This window comes from Ovis canadensis, chromosome 16 (genome assembly GCF_042477335.2).
Source record: "Ovis canadensis isolate MfBH-ARS-UI-01 breed Bighorn chromosome 16, ARS-UI_OviCan_v2, whole genome shotgun sequence".
NCBI classification, from domain to species: domain Eukaryota; kingdom Metazoa; phylum Chordata; class Mammalia; order Artiodactyla; family Bovidae; genus Ovis; species Ovis canadensis.
Window position 1 is genome coordinate 15,428,270 of NC_091260.1, and position 23,977 is coordinate 15,452,246.

The 23,977-nt window shown below is 52.1% G+C and overlaps 1 protein-coding gene across 2 annotated transcripts in view; it reads left to right on the plus strand.

Annotated features, from left to right (window-relative positions):
- Positions 1 to 23,977, plus strand: part of KCNIP1 (potassium voltage-gated channel interacting protein 1) — a 423,562-nt gene that overhangs the window by 137,757 nt on the left and 261,828 nt on the right. The window contains exon 1 of one of the 2 annotated variants that reach the window (XM_069556008.1): positions 16,381 to 16,984. The exons of the other annotated variant lie outside the window; for it this stretch is intronic. Coding sequence (XP_069412109.1) covers positions 16,924 to 16,984 — 61 coding nt within the window. The 5' untranslated portion in view covers positions 16,381 to 16,923. Of the gene's footprint in view, positions 1 to 16,380; positions 16,985 to 23,977 lie in introns of those variants that run through there. 2 annotated transcript variants of the gene reach the window in all.

A 23,977-nucleotide genomic window follows, 5' to 3' on the forward strand; every position in this document is an offset into this window, starting at 1 on the left:
TCACCTTCTGATCCCCTCCCTTTCTCTCAATCCCGTTTTCTGCCCAGCTTTCTGGCTCTCTCCCTCTTTCCTGCTTCTTTCCCATTTACCCTTCCTCTCCAGCCATAGCCAGTGGGAGTTAGAGTTGATTCTTCACACCTTCACAGAAATCCTGGCCTGGGTGGGGCCTTTGTCTTGGGTCTAGTAAAGGAACCCAACTTCCTTCCAGCGGTGGCATTGTCCCTCCTTGACACACTCTTCCTCCATATTCCAAACTCAAACACACAGAGCCCAGCCCTGGACAAAGAGGGTGTCTGATGGCCCAGAGCTGAGCCCTAGGGGGCAACAGCAGCCCCCACTGACACCCCACCTTCAGAGTCATGCGAATTTGGAGGGACTGTTTTGGAAGCCACCTCCAGGAATCTGCAAAGGAGCTGGGCAGGTCTGAGTCTCCATGGGCCCCACCCTCCACCTCTCAGAGGCAAGGGAGAGGGGGCTGCTGAAGACACAGACTCAGATGGAGGCAGACAGCCTTCAGGCGGGGTAGGGCACATGACAAGAGAAATCAGGGCGCCCAAAGATAAAAGACCTGATTCCTGTACCAAGACCCACATCCTTGGCCCCAGGCCCAGCCTAGATCATGACTAGTCTCCGTTTAATTGGAAATTGACTTGACAAGGCCCCTATGCCATTCTGCTTGACTTAGCATCATTGTCAAGACTGGAGATGGTCCCCGAAGGAGAACAGAGCCCTTGGAACCTGTCAGACCCTGAATCAGGTTCTGTTGCACGTGTCTCCACGTTTAATCTCCTAGGAAGCCAAGGAGGTGCACACAATGGCCTGCCCTAGACAGATGAGGATGCTGAGTTTCAGAGAGGCTAAGTGACTTGATCAAACGGCACACAGCTAGAAGCCCGAAGCATCTCCAGTCCTCCCACTAAATAGTCTGTTCCCTGACAACAGGGTGTCTGTGGTCCTGACACAGCCCAGTACAGGGACACTGTCGTGGTTGGAATGAAGACTCCACAATACGGTTCAGTGAACACCAAGCCCCTGCTCGCGTCCATTGGCTGCGCCAGGATCCCAGTGTCGTCTGCACCATGCATTCCTGCGGATCTGTCTGCCAGCCCCCGTCCTCATTTCCCCAGCAGTAACACACTGACGGCTTCCCAGATAATACCCAACTGGCAGAAAAGTTGTACATGGGGTCCTGCCTTGCCCTCGCCATTTAAGAGTTGGGCACAGGGACTAAAATGTGGCCAATCAGATTCTCTTTTCTAAGACTGACCACAGTATCCTAGAACCAAAAGTAGTGGTGATTGATTTATCCTAAAGAAACCCTATCCATGAATTCCTGGTGCCTTTCTCCTGGAATGGCCCTGGTTCCTGGTAGGTTCTGGATTTGATTAAGTCTTTTCTGGATGTGAGCATCTCCATAGTCTACTCATGGCTTCTTTCTTCTGTTGAAGTTAATTAGCATCAGTTTCTGTTGCTTGCAACCAAAAATAACCCTAACTAATAGCTCACTGTCCTGCAGGCACTAGAAGCCTGGCATGATAATCAAGGCTTTGCATGGCTGTGCCTGCTCCTGCCTGCCCCAACCAGCTCCCTCCTGTCTCTGCCTGTCATGCTGAGCCACCTTATTACATACACCCTGAGGGTTCCATCCTGGCTCATGCTTGTGTACTTGTGTTTTATGGTTTTACCATTATTTATTTAATCAGTCCTCTACTAATAAAATTTTAGACTTGAGATGTAATTAAGGTATTAATCAGAGGTCTCCAAAGAAATGGAGCCAATAGGCTATGTTTATACTGAGAGAGAGAGAGAGAAAGAGAGATTGACATGTCTGTGGAAGCTGGTAAGTCTGGAATCTATCTGCAGGGTAAGTTGACAGGCTGGAGACCTGAGGAAGCATGGATGTTGCAGCTTGACAGTCTGGAGGCAGAAACCCTTTTCCCCAAGGGACTTCAGCCTTTTTCTCTTAGGATGTTCAACTGATTGGATGAGGCCCACCCACACTACAGGAGGTAATCTGTTTTACTCAGAGTTTATTACTTTAAATGCTAATCTTATCTAAAAAATGCCTTCACAGCAACATCTAGATTAGTGTCTGACCAAACAACTGGGCACCATGGCTTTGCCAGATTGGCACATAGAACTAAGAATCACAATTCACATGCCATAAAATTAATTCAGAGTTTTAGCATAGTCACGAAACTGCACAGCCCTCAACACTATCTAATCACAGAGCATTTTCATCACCCGGGAAAGAAACCCCAGTGCTTTAGCAGTTCCGTCACTCAGTCATGTCCAGACTCTTTGCGACCCCGTGAATCGCAGCACGCCAGGCCTCCCTGTCTATCACCAACTCCCGGAGTTCACTCACTCACATCCATCGAGTCAGTGATGCCATCCAGCCATCTCATCCTCGGTCATCCCCTTCTCCTCCTGCCCCCAATCCCTCCCAGCATCAGAGTCTTTTCCAATGAGTCAACTCTTCGCATGAGATGGCCAAAGTGCTGGACTTTCAGCTTTAGCATCATTCTTTCCAAAGAACACCCAGGGCTGATCTCCTTCAGAATGGACTGGTTGGATCTCCTTGCAGTCCAAGGGACTCTCAAGAGTCTTCTCCAACACCACAGTTCAAAAGCATCAGTTCTTTGGCGCTCAGCCTTCTTCACAGGCCAACTCTCGCCTCCATACCTGACCACTGGAAAAAGCAGTCACTCCCAATCCTTCTCCCCCCCGCCCCTAGCAGTCACTATTTCGCGTGGGCTCGCTCCTGCTCATCTTCCTTCTCCTCTCCCTTTCCCTGTCTGGTAAATTTCTACTCACCGCTCGAGATCCAGCCCTTCTGAAATCTCTTCCTTGATTCCAGTCTCCCTGAGACACATCATCCCACTCCAAGTGAGCTAATCACTTCATCTTTTCTGACCCTCAGTTATGAGCTGGCCAGGCCTCCTGGCACAGCCCTTAGAAAAAGACATTAAAATCGTCTATTAATGTGTTTCTCACCAGGCCAGGGGCTTTTAAACTGTGGCCAGGGATTTCAGGAGGTCTTGAAATTGACTCACGTTTCATGTGTGTGTGTGTGTATGTTTCTCAAGAGAGGGTCCACAGATTCCATCCTATTTTCAAGAGGGTCCCTACAAGACAGGGGCCATGGCATTAGACAGAGCTCCTCAAGGGCGGAGACATACTTTATTAGCTCTTCCATAGTCTCACGCCTCATGCCTGGTGCAGACTACAAGGCTTTACTGAGTGTGCCCGGGGAATGAGTAAATGACACTTAGGTCCCTTCCTTTCAGGGTCATCTTTCTATGTGAAGCAGTTAAAAAGCAAAGCCAAAGAACAGGCGGTTAAGAGTCAGAGGGAGAAGTCAGATGTATGTGGGTACACTCATTCACCCACCCACCAGTTCACCTAGTCACAATGCATTTTATGTACCTATAAAAAACCATAGGGGCTTCTCAGGTGGTTCAGTGGTAAAGAATCCACCTGGTCATGCAGGAGACGTGAGTTTAATCCCTGGGTCAGGAGGATCCCCTGGAGTGGGAAATAGCAACTCCCTCCATTGTTCTTGCCTGGGAAATCCCATGGACAGAGGAGCCTGGTGGGCTACAGTCCATGATGCCGCAAAAGAGTCAGACACGACTGAGTAACTGAACAACAAGGAACCACGCCCAGTGCTAGCTGTTCAGGCTGAGAAGCAAGCAGTCACTGCAAGAGCCTGAACATAGAGGGGGGTGGTGTGGGGAAACCCAGGAGGGCTTCCTGGGGGAGATGCGACATGAGTGAAGCCAGGAGTGAGGGACAGGATTCAGCCAGGTGGAGCAGAGGGAGGCCTGGGTGGGTTGTCCTGAATCTGTGTGTTGGGGGAGGGGCAACAATGTGAGCGGATGACAGGTGAGGACCCAGAAAAGGGAACAAAGTCACACACCGACAGTCCCTGTGGACCAGAGAGGCCTGTTTAAGCTTCCAGGAGGTGATGGCTCAGGGAAGCCAGCCCTGTGGGCTGAGTCAGGCCTGTCTGCGATGAGGTGTGGGGTGTAATTACCAAGCTGGAGCACAGGGCTGAGCTGAGTGAGTGAAAATGCTGACCCCCAAATGCGGCAGGGCACCTAGCAGAGGGGAGATTTCATTACTGTTGGAGGGGAAGGATGTGCCCGCTGCCTGGAGGCTGGAGGGCAGGTGGCGAGCCAGGCGCGGAGGCTGACCCCATGGCCCCCTGGTGGTGACTGAGCAGCCAGGGGGGTCCTGGCGCTAAAGAGAGGGGGAGGGAGAGCAAGACCCCATAGCTCACCTGGGTGTTTAACCCCAAAAGATGGAAGGTGGCCACCAGACGCAGGCAGGAATCCCTCTTGAGGAAGGAGGAGCCACGCTGCCGGAAACCAAGAGTCCGTTCCTGTGGGCAGAAAGGGAATGAGACTGTCTGCTGGCTGCCAGACGCGGGGCCAGGGCAGACTTGGTGGGGGTGATGGCTTGAGCTGATGGCCTCAGGCAGGGGGACCCCAGGGCAGCGGCTGACCCATCCGATCCCCCTCGGTGCCCTTTGAAGACCCCAGAGCTATCCGACCCCTAGCTTCTCTCTTTTTCTCTCCATCTTCCTTGACCCTCCCTTCATCCTCTGCCCTTCCCACTCCCAAACAGCTCCCCCCTACACACACGTCTCTCAGTAATTCTGAGCAAATCACTCTAAACAAAACTGTGGCGTTATTTAAGGCAGAGATTCTGTGCCCAGAACAGTGCTTGGCTTTTGAGTTTAACGGTCACCATCAATCCCATTCGTTTCTTGTGGACCATGTGAGAAATAGAGATGTTCAATGTGGATGAAGGTATGGGCTTTATCTCTGTCGAAAGCCACATTGGAGGAGGCAGGCTGAAGCCAGAGCTTCCAGTCTCAGGAAGAGAACTTAGCCATAGGGTCCCAAGAACAACTGAGAGCTGGGGGTGCCCTGCCTGTTCCCTTCACCCCAGAGCCAAGAGGACAGGCCCTGGAGTGTGTGCCATGTGTGGGGCCGTGAGCTGAGGCAGCTGTGAGAAGGGCCTGAGCTACCGAGTGGAGGGCCACTCACCCTCTGAGATCACCCCCACCTTCCCCACGGAGACGGGAGTGGGAGGGGGAAGAGGAGCAGCAATTTCTCTTCAGTACTTTTGGGTCATTGCTGGCATTTGGGGAACAAAGATGTTTTTTCTCTTATGCTTGGCACTGTGCGAGTATTTTGTAATCAATTCTTCACCGTGACTATTTGAAGTTGATAGACTGTTTCACCCCTGGGGACAGAGAAGTACAAAGAGATTAAGGGATGAGACCTTGAAGTGAGAGAGTGGGTTTTGCACAGCTCCCTGGCCTCTGCTCCGGGACACATGGTCAACACACCACGCTCTGCACAAAGCTGTTGGGATCATCTAAATAGAGACAGCCTGGACTGGAGCGGCTTAGCAGCAGCAGCAGCAGCAGCAGCTAGTGCCTCATGAGAAGGCAGCGGGACCTCAAGTTGCTTGACTTGTCTGTTCTTGCTCCTCAACTGCAAAGTGGGGACGTTCAAAGCAATCTGTATTCATGGTGAACCTGCTCTGCTGAGAGGCTCCTAGGGCATCAAAGGGGATAGGTCGTGCCCTTGGCCCAGCAGACAGCGCTCAGATCCTCCCTGTCTTGCTATTCTTTCCTGGAGGCAGGATGCAGGCGGGTGGGCAACCGCAAAGGGGGAGCATGGAGAGTTGGTTCCTCTGTAATGGTGGAACATTACACCGTTGGGCGTCTTGACTTTGCTGGCAGTTACATCAGTACGCACATGTGGTAGAATAGCACACAACTAGGCACGCACACGTGCGCACATATACACACACACAGACAAATGAGTGCGCGTAAAACTGGTGATGTCTGAACACGGTCTGTGGATTTCACCAGTGTCAATCCATAGTGACAACCGTACCCGTCAACTGTATAGCTACAGATATTACCTCTGGGGGACACCGGATAAAGGGCACACAGGACTTGTCTGTACTATTTTTGCAACTTCTTGTGAGTCTATCATCTTTTCAAAATAAAAAGTGAAAAAAAAAAGTCACCCATGCCCCTTCACTGCTCTCAGCATAAAACAAATCCTGCACCAAGGACCACAGGCCTTGCACAGCGTGGCCCCCTGGCCTCCTCTGGACCCTGTCCCTGACTCCTCTCTGTGTCTGGAGCCCCCAGCGCATACCTTCTGTGGGGCCTGGGCCTTGCTGTTTCCTTCATCTCAGCTTCTTTCGCCCCAATTCTCTGCTTCCAGGAGTATTGTGAGTAAAAGTTCTTCAGCTTAGCAGACATTGGTGAGACAGGGGTGAGTCTGGTTCTGGGTAAATGGTAAAATACTAGATCGGGTTGCATTCTGAAACCACAAAGTCCCCAACCCTGGAGATACTTACCAGTGCCAACCCTCTGCATCTCTGACTCTTTGGGGATGACTCCATCGCTCACTTCAATCATCCCTCATGGGTTTTATCACGTCGTCACCCATGGTGGCTGGACCGGCTTTCCCCCAAGTCGATCCAGCTATATGTTCTGGAAATCCATAGGTGGAGTCGGGGATGCTCTGCCCATGGGGCACCACCACGAGAGTGAGCTGGAACGTGGCTCTTGTGGGTCCAGTTAAAAAGCACAGCCACGTGTTCACAGTGGGGTTTGGCTGGCAAATTCCAACTCATTTTTGAAGACCCAGCATCTCTGCTTTTGAGAGGCTATGCCTGACTGCCCTCCCTTACCCCACTGTTCTTCTTTGGGTTGAATTAGATGTCCCTTTTCTGAGCTGCTATAGAGCTCTGAGCTGATTACCTGGGGCTCATGCCCATCTTCAAACAGCTAATATGCCACTGTCCTCACAGGACTGTGAGCTTTCTGAGGGCCGGGAGCAAGACACTTCACCTCTCTCTGCACCTCTGGCACCAAGCTGGGGCAGGTGGAGCGGAGCAGGGGCTCAGCGGATACCGGTCAGACCGCTGGAGGGGTTGGCTGGGATCTCATGCATATACGGTAGAAACGGCAGATTCCAGGTCTGACAGCACGGGAAGTAGGAAGTAGGCAAGGAGCCTGGTGTGGTCTGCAGCCTTCCTCCATGTCCTTTTATTCAGTGGCCTGGATTCCAGCAAACCGCTTCAAGTCCTTATGGCACGCCACTCATGCGCACAGCATCTGCCATCCGGAACAGCCCTGAGCTGCGGGCACGAATACTAATGCTCCATGCAAATGGCAGTCCAGAGAAGGAGAGCCCTGGACTGTCGGTCAGCACCGGCTGGAGCCCAGCCCTCTCGGTCCCTAGGGGCCAGCCCAGCGCAGGAAGAGGCGACAGAAGGAGAGGTCATCTGGAAACGCTGCTGCTGTCAAGCCAGTGTCTGGGGCAGCCTGGGAAGGCGGCCTCAACCCAGGGGGAAGGGTGGGGAGAGGGCCAGCCTGACCGCTCAGAAAGGGGTTACCGGGAGTGCCTGGGGAGCACGGGTGATGCCCCTGCTCCTGGAGGGGCTGATCTGCCTTCCCCACCACCCGCCACCCGCAGGCCAGGTGACCAGGGGCCAGCTGCCGTGCCCACGTCCCTGGTGGCCTCTGAGCCAACACAGCGGCTCTTCGCAGCCATCCTCCTGTGACCCAGGGCAGCCACCCCAGGAGGGAGGGTGAGTGGAGAGCCCCCACTCTCCCCCTGGTTCTTCTGCTGCTGCTCTGTGTCCTCTGACTTCCTTCTCTTCCCTTCCCCCATCCACTGCTGTTTTCCCTTGTTGCGTTAACAGCATGAGCTTTGAGAACAGATAGAACTGGGTTCAAATCCTGATGCTACAGCCCAGTCCAGCTTTGTGGCCCGGGGCAAATCACATCACCTCTCTGCCCCTCGGTTTGCTAATCTGTAAAATGGACACAAGAGCAGAGCCACTGTGGTAGAGTGAGAATTGCTTTTTGAGTAGCTAAGAATTTCAGCCAACTTCTTCAGTTATGCCAGAAGTGTTTGTTGTTTTTCAGTTGCTCAGTTGTGTCCGACTCTTTGTGACCCCATGGACTGCAGCACCCCAGGCTTCCCTGTCCTTCAACATCCCGGAGCTTGTTCAAACTCATGTCCATTGAGCCAGTGATGCCCTCCAACCATCTCATCCTCTGTCATCCCCTTCTCCTCCTGCCTTCAATCTTTCCAGCATCAGGGTCTTTTCCAATAAGTCAGCTCTTCACATCAGGTGGCCAAAGTATTGGAGTTTCAGCTTCAGCATCAGTCCTTCCAATGAATATTCAGGGTTGATTTCCTTTAGGATGGACTGGTTTGATCTCCTTGAGGACTGGTTTGATTTCCTTGAAGTCCTAGGGACTCTCAAGGGTCTTCTCCAACACCAGAGTTTGAAAGCATCAATTTTATAGCACTCTGCCTTCTTTATGGCCCAACTTTCACATCTATACATGACTACTACTTTGCTTATTTCTTAAATTGCTGAACTTAATTTCTATTCCAAGTTTCCATTTTAGGGAATTGGGGGCATAAATGAAATCTCAAAAAACTTAGGATGCCCCAACCCCTCAGATTTGCCTGAACATTGTTCTGGTGGCTTATCATGAAGAACCGAGTTGTGGGGTGGACTCTATCATCAATGTGCAGCCTATAACCTCTGCAGGCAGAGAGTCCCTGGGAATCCCGGCCCCTGTACGTTCTGTGGTCACAGAGCCACCCAGGTCACAGCTGGGCCCCCCATGCTAGAGCCAAGGTTTGCTGGTCCTCTGGGGTTTTCTGGGCCATGCCCCTCCTGGGGGCAGGGGAAAGAGTCTTCTCCTTGCCAGACTCAGCAGAAAGGATGCACAGGCCAGTGAAAAAGAGGCACTGCCCACATAGAGGGCTGGTGGGACTGGAGGAGGGACTCAGGGCTGTGTCCACTGACCTGTTCTACTTAGGAAATGGGTGAGGCGGCCCCCGTTCCTCGATTTCTCCACAGTCTGGGGTTTCAGGGCTGCATGCTGTGCCTGTGGTGGGCCAAGGACACATGTCTCTTTCTGCTCCCCAACTGGCCTTTCATCTTAAACCAGAGTCTTCATAAGTCAAAATCCTAAAAGGTGACTGCACTGATTCTATGTCATCTCTACCCAGGCAGTAAATGGCACAAGTTTCTACTGTGGTGCAGGGTGTGTGGTCAAAGGACAAAGCACAGGAAACGTCGACGGATAGCTGGTAGCTTTAAGTGGCCTCAGTTCTGCAGCCCTGTCCCAGAGGCAGCCCTCAGGGCGACAGCAGCCATGACTCTGCTCCACGCTCCTTCCTCCCTCTTCAGGTTCCAGCTGCTGCAGCAGAGCTGGCGAGCTGGGAGCCCGCGCTGACGGGATCAGCCGGCCATGCAGGGCCAGGGGCGCTCATTGCTGGCATCATTCCTAATCATCGCACGGCACGGCTGCTGCTCCCGCCTTCCCTCCCTGCTCACTTTTTCCGGGGGCCTCTAGCCTGTAGAAGCCCTGGAGTGAGAACAGACCCAGTGTGCCTCTAGGCTGGTGGCGCTGCAGGCGGGTGGCCATAGCTGCAGCCCCCAGGCACTAAGGGAATGGGTGAGGGCAGCCCTTAGGGCCAGACTCCTCTCCTTATCTGTGCCTCAGCTCTAAGATGCCAGACCATCGCTGTGAATCCCCAGAGAAACAGCGCTAGAAGAAATCAGTTGCAGCAGCAGCTGGAGGACTTGGGGCTACACAGGCAGTGTGGGCTCTGAGGTCAGATCATCTAAGTTCGAGACTAGTTCCACCACTTATTTGCTGTGTGACGCTGGGCAGGTGGCTTAACCTGACTGTGCTTTGTTTGCCTCGTTTATAAAATGGGGCATAATGAGAGTACCTACCTTATGGGGTACTGAAACGAATAAGAAGGACTGGGTATGTGACTGGCACACAGTAAGGATTCCATAGATGGTGGCTATCATTGCTAACGTAACTGTTACATAACTTAAGGAGAATAAAGAAGGGGCATGAATACAGTTGACTCCTGGACATTTACCCAAGATTATGGGTGAATAATCTGATGCTGAAGCTGAAACTCCAATACTTTGGCCACCTGATGCAAAGAACCAACTCACTGGAAAAGACCCTGAGGCTGGGAACAATTGAAGGTGGGAGGAGAAGGGGACGACAGAGGATGAGATGGTTGGATGGCATCACCGACGCAATTGACATGAGTTTGAGTAGGCTCCAGGAGTTGGTGATGGACAGGGAAGCCTGCTGTCCTGCAGTCCATGAGTTTGAGTAGGCTCCAGGAGTTGGTGATGGACAGGGAAGCCTGGTGTCCTGCAGTCCATGGGGTCGCAGAGTCAGACACGACTGAGCGACTGAACTGAACTGATGAATCCATATTTTGTGCAGATAAGAAATCCTGCCAGTGATTTCTGTCCCCATTGCCCCAATCATTTCAGCATCACCTGTCCACCCTGCCACTATGACAATTATCAGGGCCACCTCTACCCCACCTCAGCCTCGCTCTGCCCCTAACCCTCACCTCGACCTCCCGCCCCATCCCTTGTTACCCAGTTCCACACTGGTTGTCTCCACCCCACCTCCACTCTGACCTTTGACCTCCTGCCCTAGGCCCCTAACCTTGCAGAGTCCAGACTTTGGGGTGGGACTTAGAGTGGGGCAGGCCAGCCTGACCAGGTTTAAGGGCCTGTTTCTTCACTGGTGGGCTTCCCTGGTGCCTCAGATGATAAATAATCTGCCTGCAATGTGGGAAACCTGGATTTGATCCCTAGGTTGGGAAGATCCCCTGGAGAAGGGAATGGCAACCCACTATAGTACTCTTGCCTGGAGAATCCCATGGACAGAGGAGCCTGGCAGGCTACAGTCCATGCGACTGCAAAAAAGTCAGAGACGGCTGAGCGACCAGCGCTTGCACTTTCCCGCTTTCTTCACTGGCAGAGCTGGAGCGGTCATTCCCATTGTTTCCTGGCAAAGCCTGGGATGTTATAGGCAGTGTGTATCTGTCCTTTGTCCCTTGGACCGTGAGTTCTCCAAGTCAGTGAGCATCAACTTCTGCAACCCAGAGACCCACTTAGAGTGTGATAAACAGGAAGTGCTCAATAATGCACTCATCAAATTGTGACTGGATGGATGAGTGAGTGAGCAAAGTTTAATAATGATGTTAATGATGACGAGCATCCTTCCTGGAGCCTTGCAACCTGCCAGTCACTATGCTAAAGCCCTTGAATGCTTCTCATTCAACCCTCACAACAACCCTAAGCAACTGGCATAATTATTACCTCCATTTTACAGAAGTTGAAACTGCGTCTTAGAGAAGTTAAGCTCAGCTAAGAAGTGGCTGGATCAAATCCCTTCATACAGTCTCTCCTCCTGAGGAAAGATTTTCTTAACCAGGGGTCCATAAATGTGCTTCAATACAGAGAGTCGTGAACACCACAAAACTTAATGCCAATTGTGAGTGCAAGCATGCCCTGTTCTTTTGGGAAAGAGGTGTCACAGTTTTCATCCGGTATTTCAATGTGTGTGAACATTTTACTCCACCTCTTCACCCTTCCTCCTTCCAGCCGTCCTTCCATCCAGCCCCTGAGAGCCGTTCGATCAAGTTCATGAAGCACCTGCATTATGCTAGCCTAGTGTGGCACCCATGACTTCCCTGACCTCCGCAACGTGTAATACTGTTCAGATAATGCAAGCTGAGGTGCTCTGGCACGTCATTTCCCCCTCCCTGGATCTGGGAAACTCAGAAGGGCTTTGCTGCCAGTGTCTAGGCTGCGTGGGTGGCTGCACTCTGTCTGAACTCATCTCAGCCCCTGGTGGAGACTGTTCCAGCACTGGAGCATGAAGGGGGAACCCTTGAGGCAGTGCAGCTGTCAGGACGTGAAGGGCAGAGCCTGGGTGCTGGTTTCCTTCGCATCCCCCTCGCAGTCCACATCAGCCATTCTCCCTCACGGGGCATAATCAGCCTCGACAGATGAGGCCACGCTTGCTGCTTGAGGACATGGCCCAGGAGAGTCACTTCCCAAGCTCAGGTCCTACACTAAGGTCTTTTCTAGCTTCTAGGAAGGTGGGGAAGAAAGTGCTTGCAAAGGAGACCCAAGAGGAGGCTGAGGAATAAAGATAGCATGTTCTGAGCCAGGACTGTGCTCCAAGCAGGGAAACCCTGTGCCGAGTGCTTTTGCTATCACAATCGATTTTAATCTCATCCTGCCAATGACATTGGTGGGATTATTCCTCTCGCAAATGTGCAGAGTGAGGCTTTCAAAGATCAAAAAAACATGCTCAAGGTCACAAAACAAACCCCACATTTGAAGCCTGATGTCCCTGAGTTGAAAGCTCTATCTGCTTCGCTGCCCTCTGGAGATCTATCAGTACTTGTGACATCACCTGTAGTTTGCAAAAACTTAATTTACCTGGCTTCTGAGCATCCGCCACCACCTTATTCCATATTCACTCCCTCCCTCCTGATTGCTGTGTGTAAAGATGCGAGCATCTGACTGCCCTCAGCCCTAGATCAGCTCCAAAAGGGCAGGGACTCTTGCTTCTTCTTATTCAGTACTGATCCATGTATTTAGAATAACGCCTAGCAAGTAGATGTTGCTTAATAAATATACACTTTTTTTTCAAAGTGCCTATTTAAGTAGTTTTTTTTTTAATGTGGACTATTTTTAAAGTCTCTATTTAATTTATTACAATATTGCTTCCGTTTTATGTTTTGGCCACAAGGCAGTGGGATCTTAGCTCTCTGACCAGGGATTAAACTCACACTCCCTGCATGGAAAGCCGAAGTCTTAATCACTGGATCACCAGGGAAGTCCCAATAAATATACGTTGAATGAATGAATAAATGAATACCTAAATTAACCCCAGAACAAATAATAAAGGGTATTTGCAGAGTGATTTACAGAGATAAAACATTTTTCCTTTACCTTATCCAACCCATCCCTCATACCAAAACTTGAAGGAGGCCTGCTCACATTTTACTGATGAAGCAGTCCAGTCTAAATTCACGTGCAGAAAGAGAAGTGGGGTGGGCCCCTTTCCCCTCCCTGAGTGACCTCAGTGAGAGTATCTGTGGGACACTCAAGATGTCCTGGGCCAGGCTGAGCCATGCTGGGAGGAGGACAGGGGAAGGGGGTGTATGCTTTGCTTTCTAACAGCTCACAATCTATTCAAGGAGGCCAGGCTTAAGCATGTGGAACATTTGGGAAATGGTACAAGACAGCAGCTAGCAGAGTGCTGAATTGCACATAATCAGGTGCCAACCACATTCCCTTCCTTAACTAATCTGAGTCTTTTAATACCAGATGGGGATCCTGAGAATAGATTTCCTCTGAAACAGATGAAGAGCAAAGATGGAAGCCGAGGGGAAGGTGGTGGCTTCCTCGCTTTTCGCAAGGCTCGCGCCTGGCCCCAGGCAGCCAGGCAGCGGCGGTGCACTCTCCCCGGCCGTCCTGGTCTGTGCTGGGCACACACTGAGGGCCTCACACACACAACTGCACCGCCCTTAGTGGCAATACTGTGCGTGCCCTGTGCTCAGTCACGTCTCTTTGTGACCCCATGGACTGTATCCTGCCGGGTTCCCCTGTCCATGGGATTTGCCAGGCAAGCATACTGGAGTGGATTGCCATTTCCTACTGCAGGGGATCTTCCCAACCCAGGGATGGAAACTGCGTCTCCTGGGCCTCTTGCATTGCAGGCGGATTCTTTACCCCCTGAGCCGTCAGGGAAGCCCACACAATACTACAAGGTAGGCACTAATGCCGACCACAGAGGGGGACATAGGGTTCAGAGAAAGGGCTTATCAGGCCCAAAGTCACACAGCTAATAAGGGGCAAAGCTGGGAATTGAACCCACATCTAGCAGAACCCCCCACCCCCGCCGATTCATGCTCTTAATCTGACACTGCTGCCTCTGTGTGTGGTGGGAACTCAGTGACCTGCCCTTGTCCACAGGGACGGGAAGAGACATGACTGGAGCAGCAGTGATGAGAGAGGGAAGCAAGGAACACAGCTTGTGTGTCATGTAAACAGACAAGTGCACTGTGCTGCCGCAGGACCTCTGCGGGTCTCTGACCATCGTATCCTTTCCCCCTGAACAGCCTCCTGGGGGTGGCCTAAGGATCTTATCCTTTCCCCCTGAACAGCCTCCTGAGGGTGGCCTAAGGATCGTATCCTTTCCCCCTGAACAGCCTCCTGGGGGTGGCCTAAGGATCGTATCCTTTCCCCCTGAACAGCCTCCTGGGGGTGGCCTAAGGAGCCCTATGTGGGTGCTCATGTCAGAGGGAAGGCAAGACCTTGGCTCCAGAGACTTCTGAGGGTGTGGGCAGGCTGTGCGTGTGTGTTTGTCTGCTCAGGCTGCTATAGCAAGATGTCACAGACTAGATGGCTTAAACAACAGAAGTTTATTTTCTCACAGTTTTGGAGACCAGAAGTCCAAGATTCAGGTGGGGTGCCGGCAGACTGTCCAGTGAGCGCTCTCCCCATGGGTTGCAGATGGCTGCCTTCTTGCTGTGTGTGCACGTGGTCTTTCCTTGATCATGTGGTGGTGGTGGGGATCTGATGTCTGTTCTTCTATGGACAGTAAGGACACTAATTCCACAGGGTCAGGGCCCCACCCTTATGACCTCAGTTAAATCTTCATCACTTCCTTAGAGGTTGCATCTCCATACACTGCCATTCTGGAGATTAGGGTTCCAACATATGAACTCGGGGAGGACACAAACATTTAGTCCATAACAGGATGGATAAGGGAGGGTCAGAGCTGGAGATGGTGTGTGAGCTGGCTCACCTTCCAGCGTAGATGGAGCCACAGCCATGGAAACCAAGGTTGGTTGGGGCTGGCCAAGATCACCTTAGTGAGTGCACCATTCAGAACAGCAGGATAAATGGCCCCTACAGCCAAGTGAGTGACGGGAGGCTCCCGCTGTCTCCATGGAGTTCTAGCCTGCAATTTATCTGTACTCTGCTTCTTCAAGGGTTTTCCCGGTGGCTCAAACAGTAAAGAATTCGTCTGCAATGCAGCGGACCTGGGTTCAATCCCTGGGTTGGGAAGATCCCTTTGAGAAGGGAACAGCTACCCATTCCAGTATTCTTGCCTGGAGAATTCCATGGATAGAGGATCCTGGCAGGGTATAGTACATGGGGTCACAAAGAGTCAGACAAGACTGAGCGACTTTCATTGCTTCTTTAAAAAGCCTTGGGGGTGGAGGAAATGAGATAATGGCCTCCTAGCCTTTAGTAAACTCTCAAGGGCCGATCCTGGTCACTCAGGTAGTGCGGAGATGAGCAGAGGCTGCAGGTGAAGTGGCTTGGTGCTCCGTCAAGAGACGTCTGAGAGACCTGGAGGCTGCAGTGAGGCTCCATCACCCCTTCCCCAGCAATGACCCCTCTGCTCCTTAAGTCCTGGCCATCCTAGGTCCTGCTGTATCCCTGCCTTGAGCCCCACCCCCACCCTTCTTCCCCAACAGGGAGGGCAGGAAGGAGGCAGGGCCAGGCTCCTACCTGTTCTGCTCCATTATCCAGGATTCTGGAACTCAGGGACACAGAGAAGCCCTGCACTGCTTGCTAGTCAGGAGACCTGAGGCTTAAAATCTGGTGGGACCCAGAGGTGAGATCCCCAGCTCAGTGGCCCACAGCTGTCCTCATGTGCCAACAGAAGTGTTCCCGGGAGGTTCCCAGGACAGAGCCCCAGGCTCCAAGTTCTAGTCCCACATCCTGGATGGGTAACTTCAGGGAAATTTCTTGCCCTTTGTTGTACAGTTGCTCAGTCATGTCTGACTCTTTGTGACCCCATGGACTGCAGCACCCCAGGCTTCCTTGTCCATCACCAACCCTCAGAGCTTGCTCAAACTCATGTCCATCGAGCCGATGATGCCATCCAACCATCTCATCCTCTGTCATCCCCTTCTCCTCCTGCCTTCAATCTTTCCCAGCATCAGGGTCTTTTCCAAAGAGTTGGCCCTTCATACCAGGTGGCCGAAGTATTGGAGCTTCAGCTTCAGCACCAGTCCTTTCGATGAATATTCAGGATTGATTTTCTTTAGGATTGACAGGTTTGATCTCCTTGCAGTCCAAGGGCCTCTCAAGAGTCTTCTCCAACACCACAGTTCAAAAACATCAATTTTTCGGCGCTCAGCTTTCTTTATGGTCCAACTCTCACCTCAATACATGACTACTGGGAAAACAAGACATCCCAGTTGCTCTTACCCTTATTCACCCCTCCCTGGGTGGAGCAGACTTTTTTCTCACCCCGTGAATTCAGGAAGTGGATTAAATAAGATTTTCCATGAAGACAAATGAAACAAGGCACCCGACACGGGCCACACACGTTCTCCGGAGGGGCAATCTGCCTCCCCCTGAACCCCACCCACGCGCCAGCCCTCAGCCCCCGGGGCCCCCGTGCGCTCCGGCCCCGCCCCGCCCCTCCGGGGCTGCCCGCCTGCCGCTCTCCGCGAGCGCGGCTCAGACTCGCCTGGAGCGCGGCAGGCAGGCGGGCGGGCGCGCGGCTCCGCTCCACGCCGTCCCTGCTCTGTTCATTCATGATTGGTACTCGGCCCCCCGAGACCCAGCCCGAGCGCCGGGAGGGGAGCGGAGCGTGCGGCAGGAGGGGCGGGCGAGCGCGGCTCCCGCACCGCACGCGGCGCCGGCTCGGGAGCTTCGGCCGCGCGGGAGCGCCGGCCGGGTGTCCAGCGCCAGACAGGCTTCGTCGTCCTCCACCCTCGGCGAGGGGAGCGGCCGGGCTCGGGTCCGGAGGCTCGCGAGGAGCCGCTGGCCCTGTGAGTCAGTGCCTGTGCGGGGCTGAAGAAGGAAAGGAAAGGCTCCCAGCGCCCCAGCCCCACACTCGCTGAATACCAGGCTGCAGCAAGCTGCCGGGTGCTTTTTTTAAAATCTCCTCCGATTCGGAGTGGAAGATCCACACTGCTTTCCTTCCAGGGGAGGGGAGGGGCAGGGCCCGAGGTCCCAAGTCGCACACAAGTCTTCGCTGCCATGGGGGCCGTCATGGGCACCTTCTCCTCTCTGCAAACCAAACAAAGACGACCCTCGAAAGGTAAGCCACTTCCTGCTTCCTTTTGTTCCCCTGGCTGGTTTGGGGGGTGCTCGGGGCTGGGCAGGGGTGTGCTACTTGTTCCCCGTGGCCCGGAGCCTCCTGTCCATGAAGAGCAGGTTTAGGTTCCTGTATCCACAGGAGTAAGAATCAGGCGGGAGGATTCGTGTGAACGTAGGTGAGCTCGCAGAGGAGAGGGCCAGAGTGGATTCTGACCTCAGGGACCACGGGACCTCTCTGGGACACCAGGTACCACGACCCTACCCCCAGGGGACTCTCTCAGCGCAGAAGGCAGAGGCAAATTCACGCGGGGAGAGGGGGGAGGGCGGGGGCGGGGCTGAATTATCTGGGTGTAAATGTTGGGAAGCTCTCCCCATTCCCATAGACGGCTGTGGGCATCTGGGGAGGGTGCCGGCACGTTGACACTGAACTCCCTCCTGGGCAGCGATGCCATGCAGACCTGGGGGCTGGTCATCAAGGAGAGAGTGCTGTCTGCCCACCCCAATAAGCCTCTGCAAGCCAAAAGGAGTCAGCTGCCATCAGGTGGTAAAACTTCCAAGGCTGTGTGGTGGTGGCTCAGGGCGTCAGGAGCCAGGGCATCATTCTAGATGCTGCCATGCTCTGGGCACCGCTGAGGAGCTGAGGGCACTGTCAAGGTCTGGCGGAGAGGTGTGCTAACATCAGGGATTAGAAAGCATAATATCCTGGAGTCCCTTCTCTGCCTGGGTGCCAGCTGAGATAAGCCCAGTCTGGCCAGTGGCACAGTTGCCCCGCGGTCCATGGGAAATCGGGGAAGACGTGTTGCACCGCGGGGGTCTATGTAGACCTCCTATCCACCTGCTTGAAAGTTGGTTGTTGGAATAAAGACACTGGATGCAGTTAGGAAAAAGAACATGTGGGTTTGGTTTGTTTGGACTTTATGCTCAAATACTCTTGTGAGTGGTAGAAAGATTTTAAGTAACCTGACCATTAAACCTCCAAGTTCTGCTGTTGGAGCCCAGGTTCTGGCTTCAGGTAGGGTTAGAGCTATCCCTTATGCTGGCTGGTGATTAGATCAGCGTCAGGATAATGGTGGACCCCAGGGTGCACTGTCAGGACTTGGTTGGTCTTCCTGGTTCCTTGGGGAAGTCTGCATCACAGAGCTACCTCTTGAAGAATAACTTCTCGACGAGGGGCCTTGGCATCTGGCCCAGTCCACAGAGACCTCAGGCTGGCTGAATACTGAGGAATAAGATCTCTGCGTGAAGATCTTAGGTGATGAAGCTGGGTTGGTTGGCATTCTGAGCCTCGAACATGGGAAAGAGGCCTCCACCCATATGTCCAGCTGAGTTATATGTCCTTCTGGCAGGAAAGGGACTGGTTGCCTTCTTACCATTCCTAGGCAGGAGAGGTCTGCAAGCCTTGGCCTACAACCTTGACATTGAGCCCCACTCCTCTAGGATGACTGGGGACAAAGCTCAGTGCCAAATCCTGGACTCCCGCCCCTCAACCACCATCCGACCACCATGAGGTCCCAGAGGCCAGAGTACTGTGGGGACAAGAAACTCAAGGATTTGCATCCTGGGAGGCAGCTAGGTGTCACAGAAAGATCTTGGACCCTAGAGCCCAACAGTCTGGGTGCAAACCTCAGGCCCATCACTCCCTTCTTATGTGACTTCAGGAAAATCCCTTCACCTGTCTAAGCCTCAGTTTTCTTATCCATAAAAGGGACAGGCATACTGTCTCCAGGCAGAAAACAGGTTGTGGAGGGAGTAAGGAGAGGGAGGACCATGCGTGGATTACTGTGTTCGCTGCACCCACCAGGGACCCGGAGGAGACTGTTGAAAGATGCCAAGGTCAGTTGAATGATGGATATGGAGGATACAGAGGATACAGTCCTCATGAAGGACCGGGCAGAGATGAAGAGCTCAGGCATCACTCAGACATTGCCATCCACCATTCCCTTTTACTCAAAACTCCAGGTCATCCCAGACAAATTCCTGCAAGATTCCCAGAGGCCAGAGCTCTTTGCTTCTCTCTCCTAGGAGTCTAAGGAAGGAAAGAGGGGCACCAGCACTCAGCGAGCCCCCGCTGTGTGCCTGACACAGTGGTAGGTGCTTTATCCACCCATTGTCACTTAACTCTCAGAATAATGCTTGTTTGAAGCTCATTGCAGGTCCAGGGCTATTGACAAGCTGTCTGAGCCCGGGGTGTCCACTCGGCCCCACTTGCACAAAGCCCCTGCACGCTGGCTGGAATTGTCTGGGTCTCCAGCTCCACACAGGCTTTCCTGGTGGGGCTAATAGTAAAGAACCTGCCTCCCAATGCAGGAGACGTAAGAGATGCAGGTGGGGAAGACTCCCTGAAGGAGGGCGGGACAGCAAACTCCAGTACTCTTGCCAGGAGAATCCCGTGGACAGAGGAGCCTGGTGAGCTACAGTCCATAAGGTCACAAAGAGTTAGACAAGACTGAAGTGACTTAGCACACCGCATACACAGCTCCATGCATTCCCCCAAGCATTCTCCCTGGAGCAGTGACTTATCTTCCTGTGTTGCTCGGCGGAAGGCTGATCAGCAGAAGACCCTTTCTGCAGAGAAGGGGGACTTGGAAACTGACTGGAAAGGCTAGTGATCAGAGATCACTTCCTGGTCAGATCTCTGCCCCATGGCAACCTCAGTTTCACCTTTGTTAAAGGGGAAAATTACATGAGACATTTTCTCAGCTTCCACCCGGCTCTCAACTTTGAAGATTTCTGTTGCTGATGTTCTTCGCAGAGCTGCCACTATGATCTCTGAGACCTCAGGCTCAGATCTAATCAGAAACAGTCAGAAGAGAGTGGTGGAGATTTTCCAACTCACGGATCCATCTTCCTGCTGGGTTCAAATCCAGGCGCTACCACTTACTGACTGTATGACTAAGCCTTATTTTTCTCAACTAGAAAACAGGGACAGTAGTAGTTATAATCTTAAAATAGCTGTTGTGTTGTGTGGATTTCAGGATAATGCAAATCAAATGCTTAGCACAAGCTCTGCTACATGATACGTAGTCAGCAAATTTTAACCACTATTCAATTTATGGCTCTACTGTTTGGAGCTTCCAAATGCCTAGAGTAAGCCATCCTGGAAGTAGTCTGTGCCTGTGGGAATCCCCACCACTCATTTCTGGAGCCTTCTTCCTGCCATGTCCAGGAAACTAGGACCTAAATCCCACGTGCTCAGATGCGGGTCCTATTGCCGCAGCCGCCGCTGACCTCTGCTTTGTGGCTATTCCTGAAAGCGTTGTATCTTAGTCAACAAATACCCTGCGTGTTTTGAAAATATAATTTGGAATCACATACATGTAAAGCTCCACAAGATTTAGTGCCGAGGGCAGGGATGTGCCTAGCCCAACCTAGGTGTTCAGGGAGAGCTTCCAGAAGGCAATAGAAATCTGAAATAATTTAAGAGCTATGTCACTGAATGAAAAACTTTCACATTAATTTCCTGTCCTCCTCTCTGTTTGGAATCTTTGTTTTAATTAAGAATGGGAGAAGTCCTGCTTTAGAGATTCAGACTCTGCATTCCAGATAGGGTTTCTGGTTCTAATAGTTTTGTATGTGCTTGTCATACAAAAGACACAGCTCTGGGCTTAAAGGGTTGGCAGGTCAGGGGTGATTAGAGGAGAACTGCACAGGGGCAGCAGCTGGACCTGTGGAGGGAGGGGCCAGAGAATTGAGGGGGACATCCCACTGCAGGGGTGGTCGGGCTGTCAGTCCTCCGTGGTCGAGGGAAAGCATTCAGAGCCTTCGGCGAGGGCCGAGCCTGGGGTCTCCAGGGTGTTCGTCGAACAGATGAGCCAACAAAATCTCGTGGCTTTTAGATGCTTTTCTGAGGCCACGTGGCAAATTAGAGACAAATACGGGACTGTTCCCCTCACTCCTAGATCAGTGAGCATCTTGGAATTTTAAAGACCCTGTGGGAGCACGCTCCTGCTGAGGTCAGGTTTGGTTTGTTCTCAGAGCAGCACGCTCAGCGAGGCACAGTCCGCGAGGCCGGCGGGAGGCGACGAGATGGAGAGCGGCAGTGCCGCCCTCACACAGCCCTGGGCTCAGGGCCTTTGCAAGTCATCTCACCTTGGAGATGCCAGCTTTCTTATGTCTGAAAGAGGAATGCTGCTGTGCAGGGGTGTTCATGTCTTGAGTATTACCTGTTTCTGCATCTTTGTCTGTCCTTTTAGCTCTGTGTTACCCTTTCCCCCACTTCCTTGTCTAACAGTTAAAATTCAACTCACATTCCAAGTCCCCTCTCAGCTATTTCTACATTCAGGAAGGCTTCCCCAAGCCCCAGAAAGAAGCAACTTATCCCATCTAAATTCCTTAATCCTTTAGATGGACGTTCTCCTGACTCTCAAGTCATGCTTTAAATAAGGCAACTGATGGAGGTTTAACCCCTCCCCCCACCCTCAGAATGTCAACTTTGTGTTACTCTGAATCATTCTTCACAGCCCCCATCTTCATTCCTTGCACATAGTGGGCACCCCATAAATCTTACAATTTATAAGTAATGGGATGCTTGGCCATTCTCTGTTATTTCCTAGAATTGCAGGCCCTGGTGGAAAAGTTAGCTTCCCTCTGGAATTTCAGTTACGAGCCCTTTCCCTGAAGTGAATCTGTTATTTGGTCTGCTGGCTTTGAATTAGCTTTGTCCAGGGACTGTACTAAGCCTGTTTACCGTTTAGCAGGGAAAGGCTGAGAGCAGTGTTCCTGTTTGCCAGCCCCCTGAGAGTCACATAAGTATGGGAGACCACACGCAGGGTCAGGCACAGCTCTGGTCCCTCCATCCCAGAAGAGAGTCACTGGAGCTCGAGGCAAACAAGGGTCAGGAGACGGGAAAGGCTGAAGGATGGACTGCTGCTGCCTAACCTCAGTGGGAGTTTTTGTCTGGCCCCCAGAAAAGGACCTCTTTGTATATCTGAAAAGGTTTTGCTTTGTAAAGGTGCAAAGGAGTGCGTACATTATGAGTGAGTGGAAGAATGAATGAGTGACTGAATGAAGAGATGAAGAAATGAATGGATGAGTGACTGAATGAAGAGATAGAGAAATGAACGGATGAGTGACGAAGCAAATGAAGGGTCAGATGAATGACGGAAGGAGTGACTGAAGAAATGAGTGCTTGCGTGCATGAATGGATCTACAAACTAGTGAGCGGTCAATGAAGTCCCAGAAAGGCTGTGATAGCAGACTGCCTTTGCATGAAAAGCACTGATAGTCCTGCGCCCCGGATCCCGGATCTAAGCCCCCTACTGTGAAACTTGGGAGGAGTCAGTGGTACAGGAAACCTTAGTTCAGTTAGTTAACAGTAGACATATAAGAGGTGCCGCTTCTTGGAGAGATGAAAATTATAAACTCAGTTAAGAAGAGTCCTGGTCACTTTTTTTTTTTTTTATCAGTAGGAGTGTGGTGTCTTTGGGGAAGGTGGGAAAATATCTCTCAGCTTTCACTCTTTTGTTGATTGATTCGAAAACCTCAAGTGAAGACTGACCCACCGTGGCCTCCCTTGTATTTCACATTGCCCTTTATTTTGTCTGAGTGGGATTAAAAAAATCTGTGTATCTTTGCACTTAGTTATTTGTTCACTGAGCAATCCCATGTGTCCTTGAACATTGCTTCCCTGATGTCTCTACCCAAGATCCCCTTTGGCCTCCCCACTCTTCTTCCTCCTCCCGGTTTATTGCAAACTCCTATACACCCGTTAAGGCCTCACTCAATATCACCTGCTCCCAAGCTCTTGCAAGCAAAGTACCTTCCTCTCTGCCCTGCTCCCCCAGTTACCACTCCTTCCCTCGGCTACAGTTTCAAGCATTATGTGAGTACGGACGTGCACATTTATCTCTCTGACTACTCTCAGGGAATGAGTCTTATTCTAGGGCCCCTGTCAGGGCCTGATGCTGATGGATGTTGTCTGCCCAGAGGTAAGGATGGATAGACCAGGATACGAGTCCTTGACGGCTCCAAGTAGTACAGGAATGCGGCAGCACAGATGAGGAATTCGGGGCTACTCATGGGGAGGAGGGCTGCAAAGTTCTGCATAATGGCCCTGGCGGTGATGTTCCCGTTCATCAGGCAGAGGACGAACAGTACTGGGGGAGAGAGAAGGCGTCTGTGTGTGTGTCTGTGTGTCTGAAAGACTGACCGAGAGAGCCCTGGGACCTGCAGACAACCTGACTTTAAGTGCTTCTCCATCCTCCAGGTAGTGATTTAAATGGGTCATCTTTAGGGAGTAGCTGTCGTCAGCTGGGCCATCACGTCCCATACCCCAGGGAAGAGAACACTGGATTAATCCTTGTTATTCCAGGTGAAACTGAAAGCTTCACTGGGGCAGTGAGGGGCAGTGGAAGGTGCACTCAACTCAGATCAGGGAGTCAGGAAGAGGGTGTGCAGTGGTTAGGATCTCTGGTTGAAGTAAGACTTGGGCTCCAACTCTGGCTCGGTGACTTCTTAGGTGAACCTCTCTGAGCCTGTTTCCTCCTCTCTGAAATGAGGACCAGACAGCGTCCCCCTCGTCTCCCTTATGGGGCTGCAGAGGGGCCCCGGGAGACAGTACGCACTGTGCTTCATGGGAGGTGAGGTGATTTAACAACCCGAGGCAGTACTGGCTTTGCCGTTGCCTTTTGTCCCATCTCAGGGCAGGCCCCTTCCTCCGCTGTTGCTCCATCTGTACTGTGACTGGGCCTTCCTTGGTGAGCTCTGTGCCTTGGACCTGTGACCTCTGAGTCCACCTCTCTGGGCCCCAGAGCCATCACAACTATGGCCACCAGAATCCCGGGCAGTTTCTCTGGTGATTCCTATGGGAAGCTGTGCGTTTTAGATGATGGAAGAAATTCCCAGTGATGAGACAGGAGAACGTGGATCACCTACCAGGGTTAATAATAATAGTGATGGCAAACGTTGACCTGGCCTTGCTCTTTGCTGGGCACCTTGCTCTACCCTTTTGTGGGTTATTTTATTAACATGCTCCCAATACTTTGGCCACCTGATG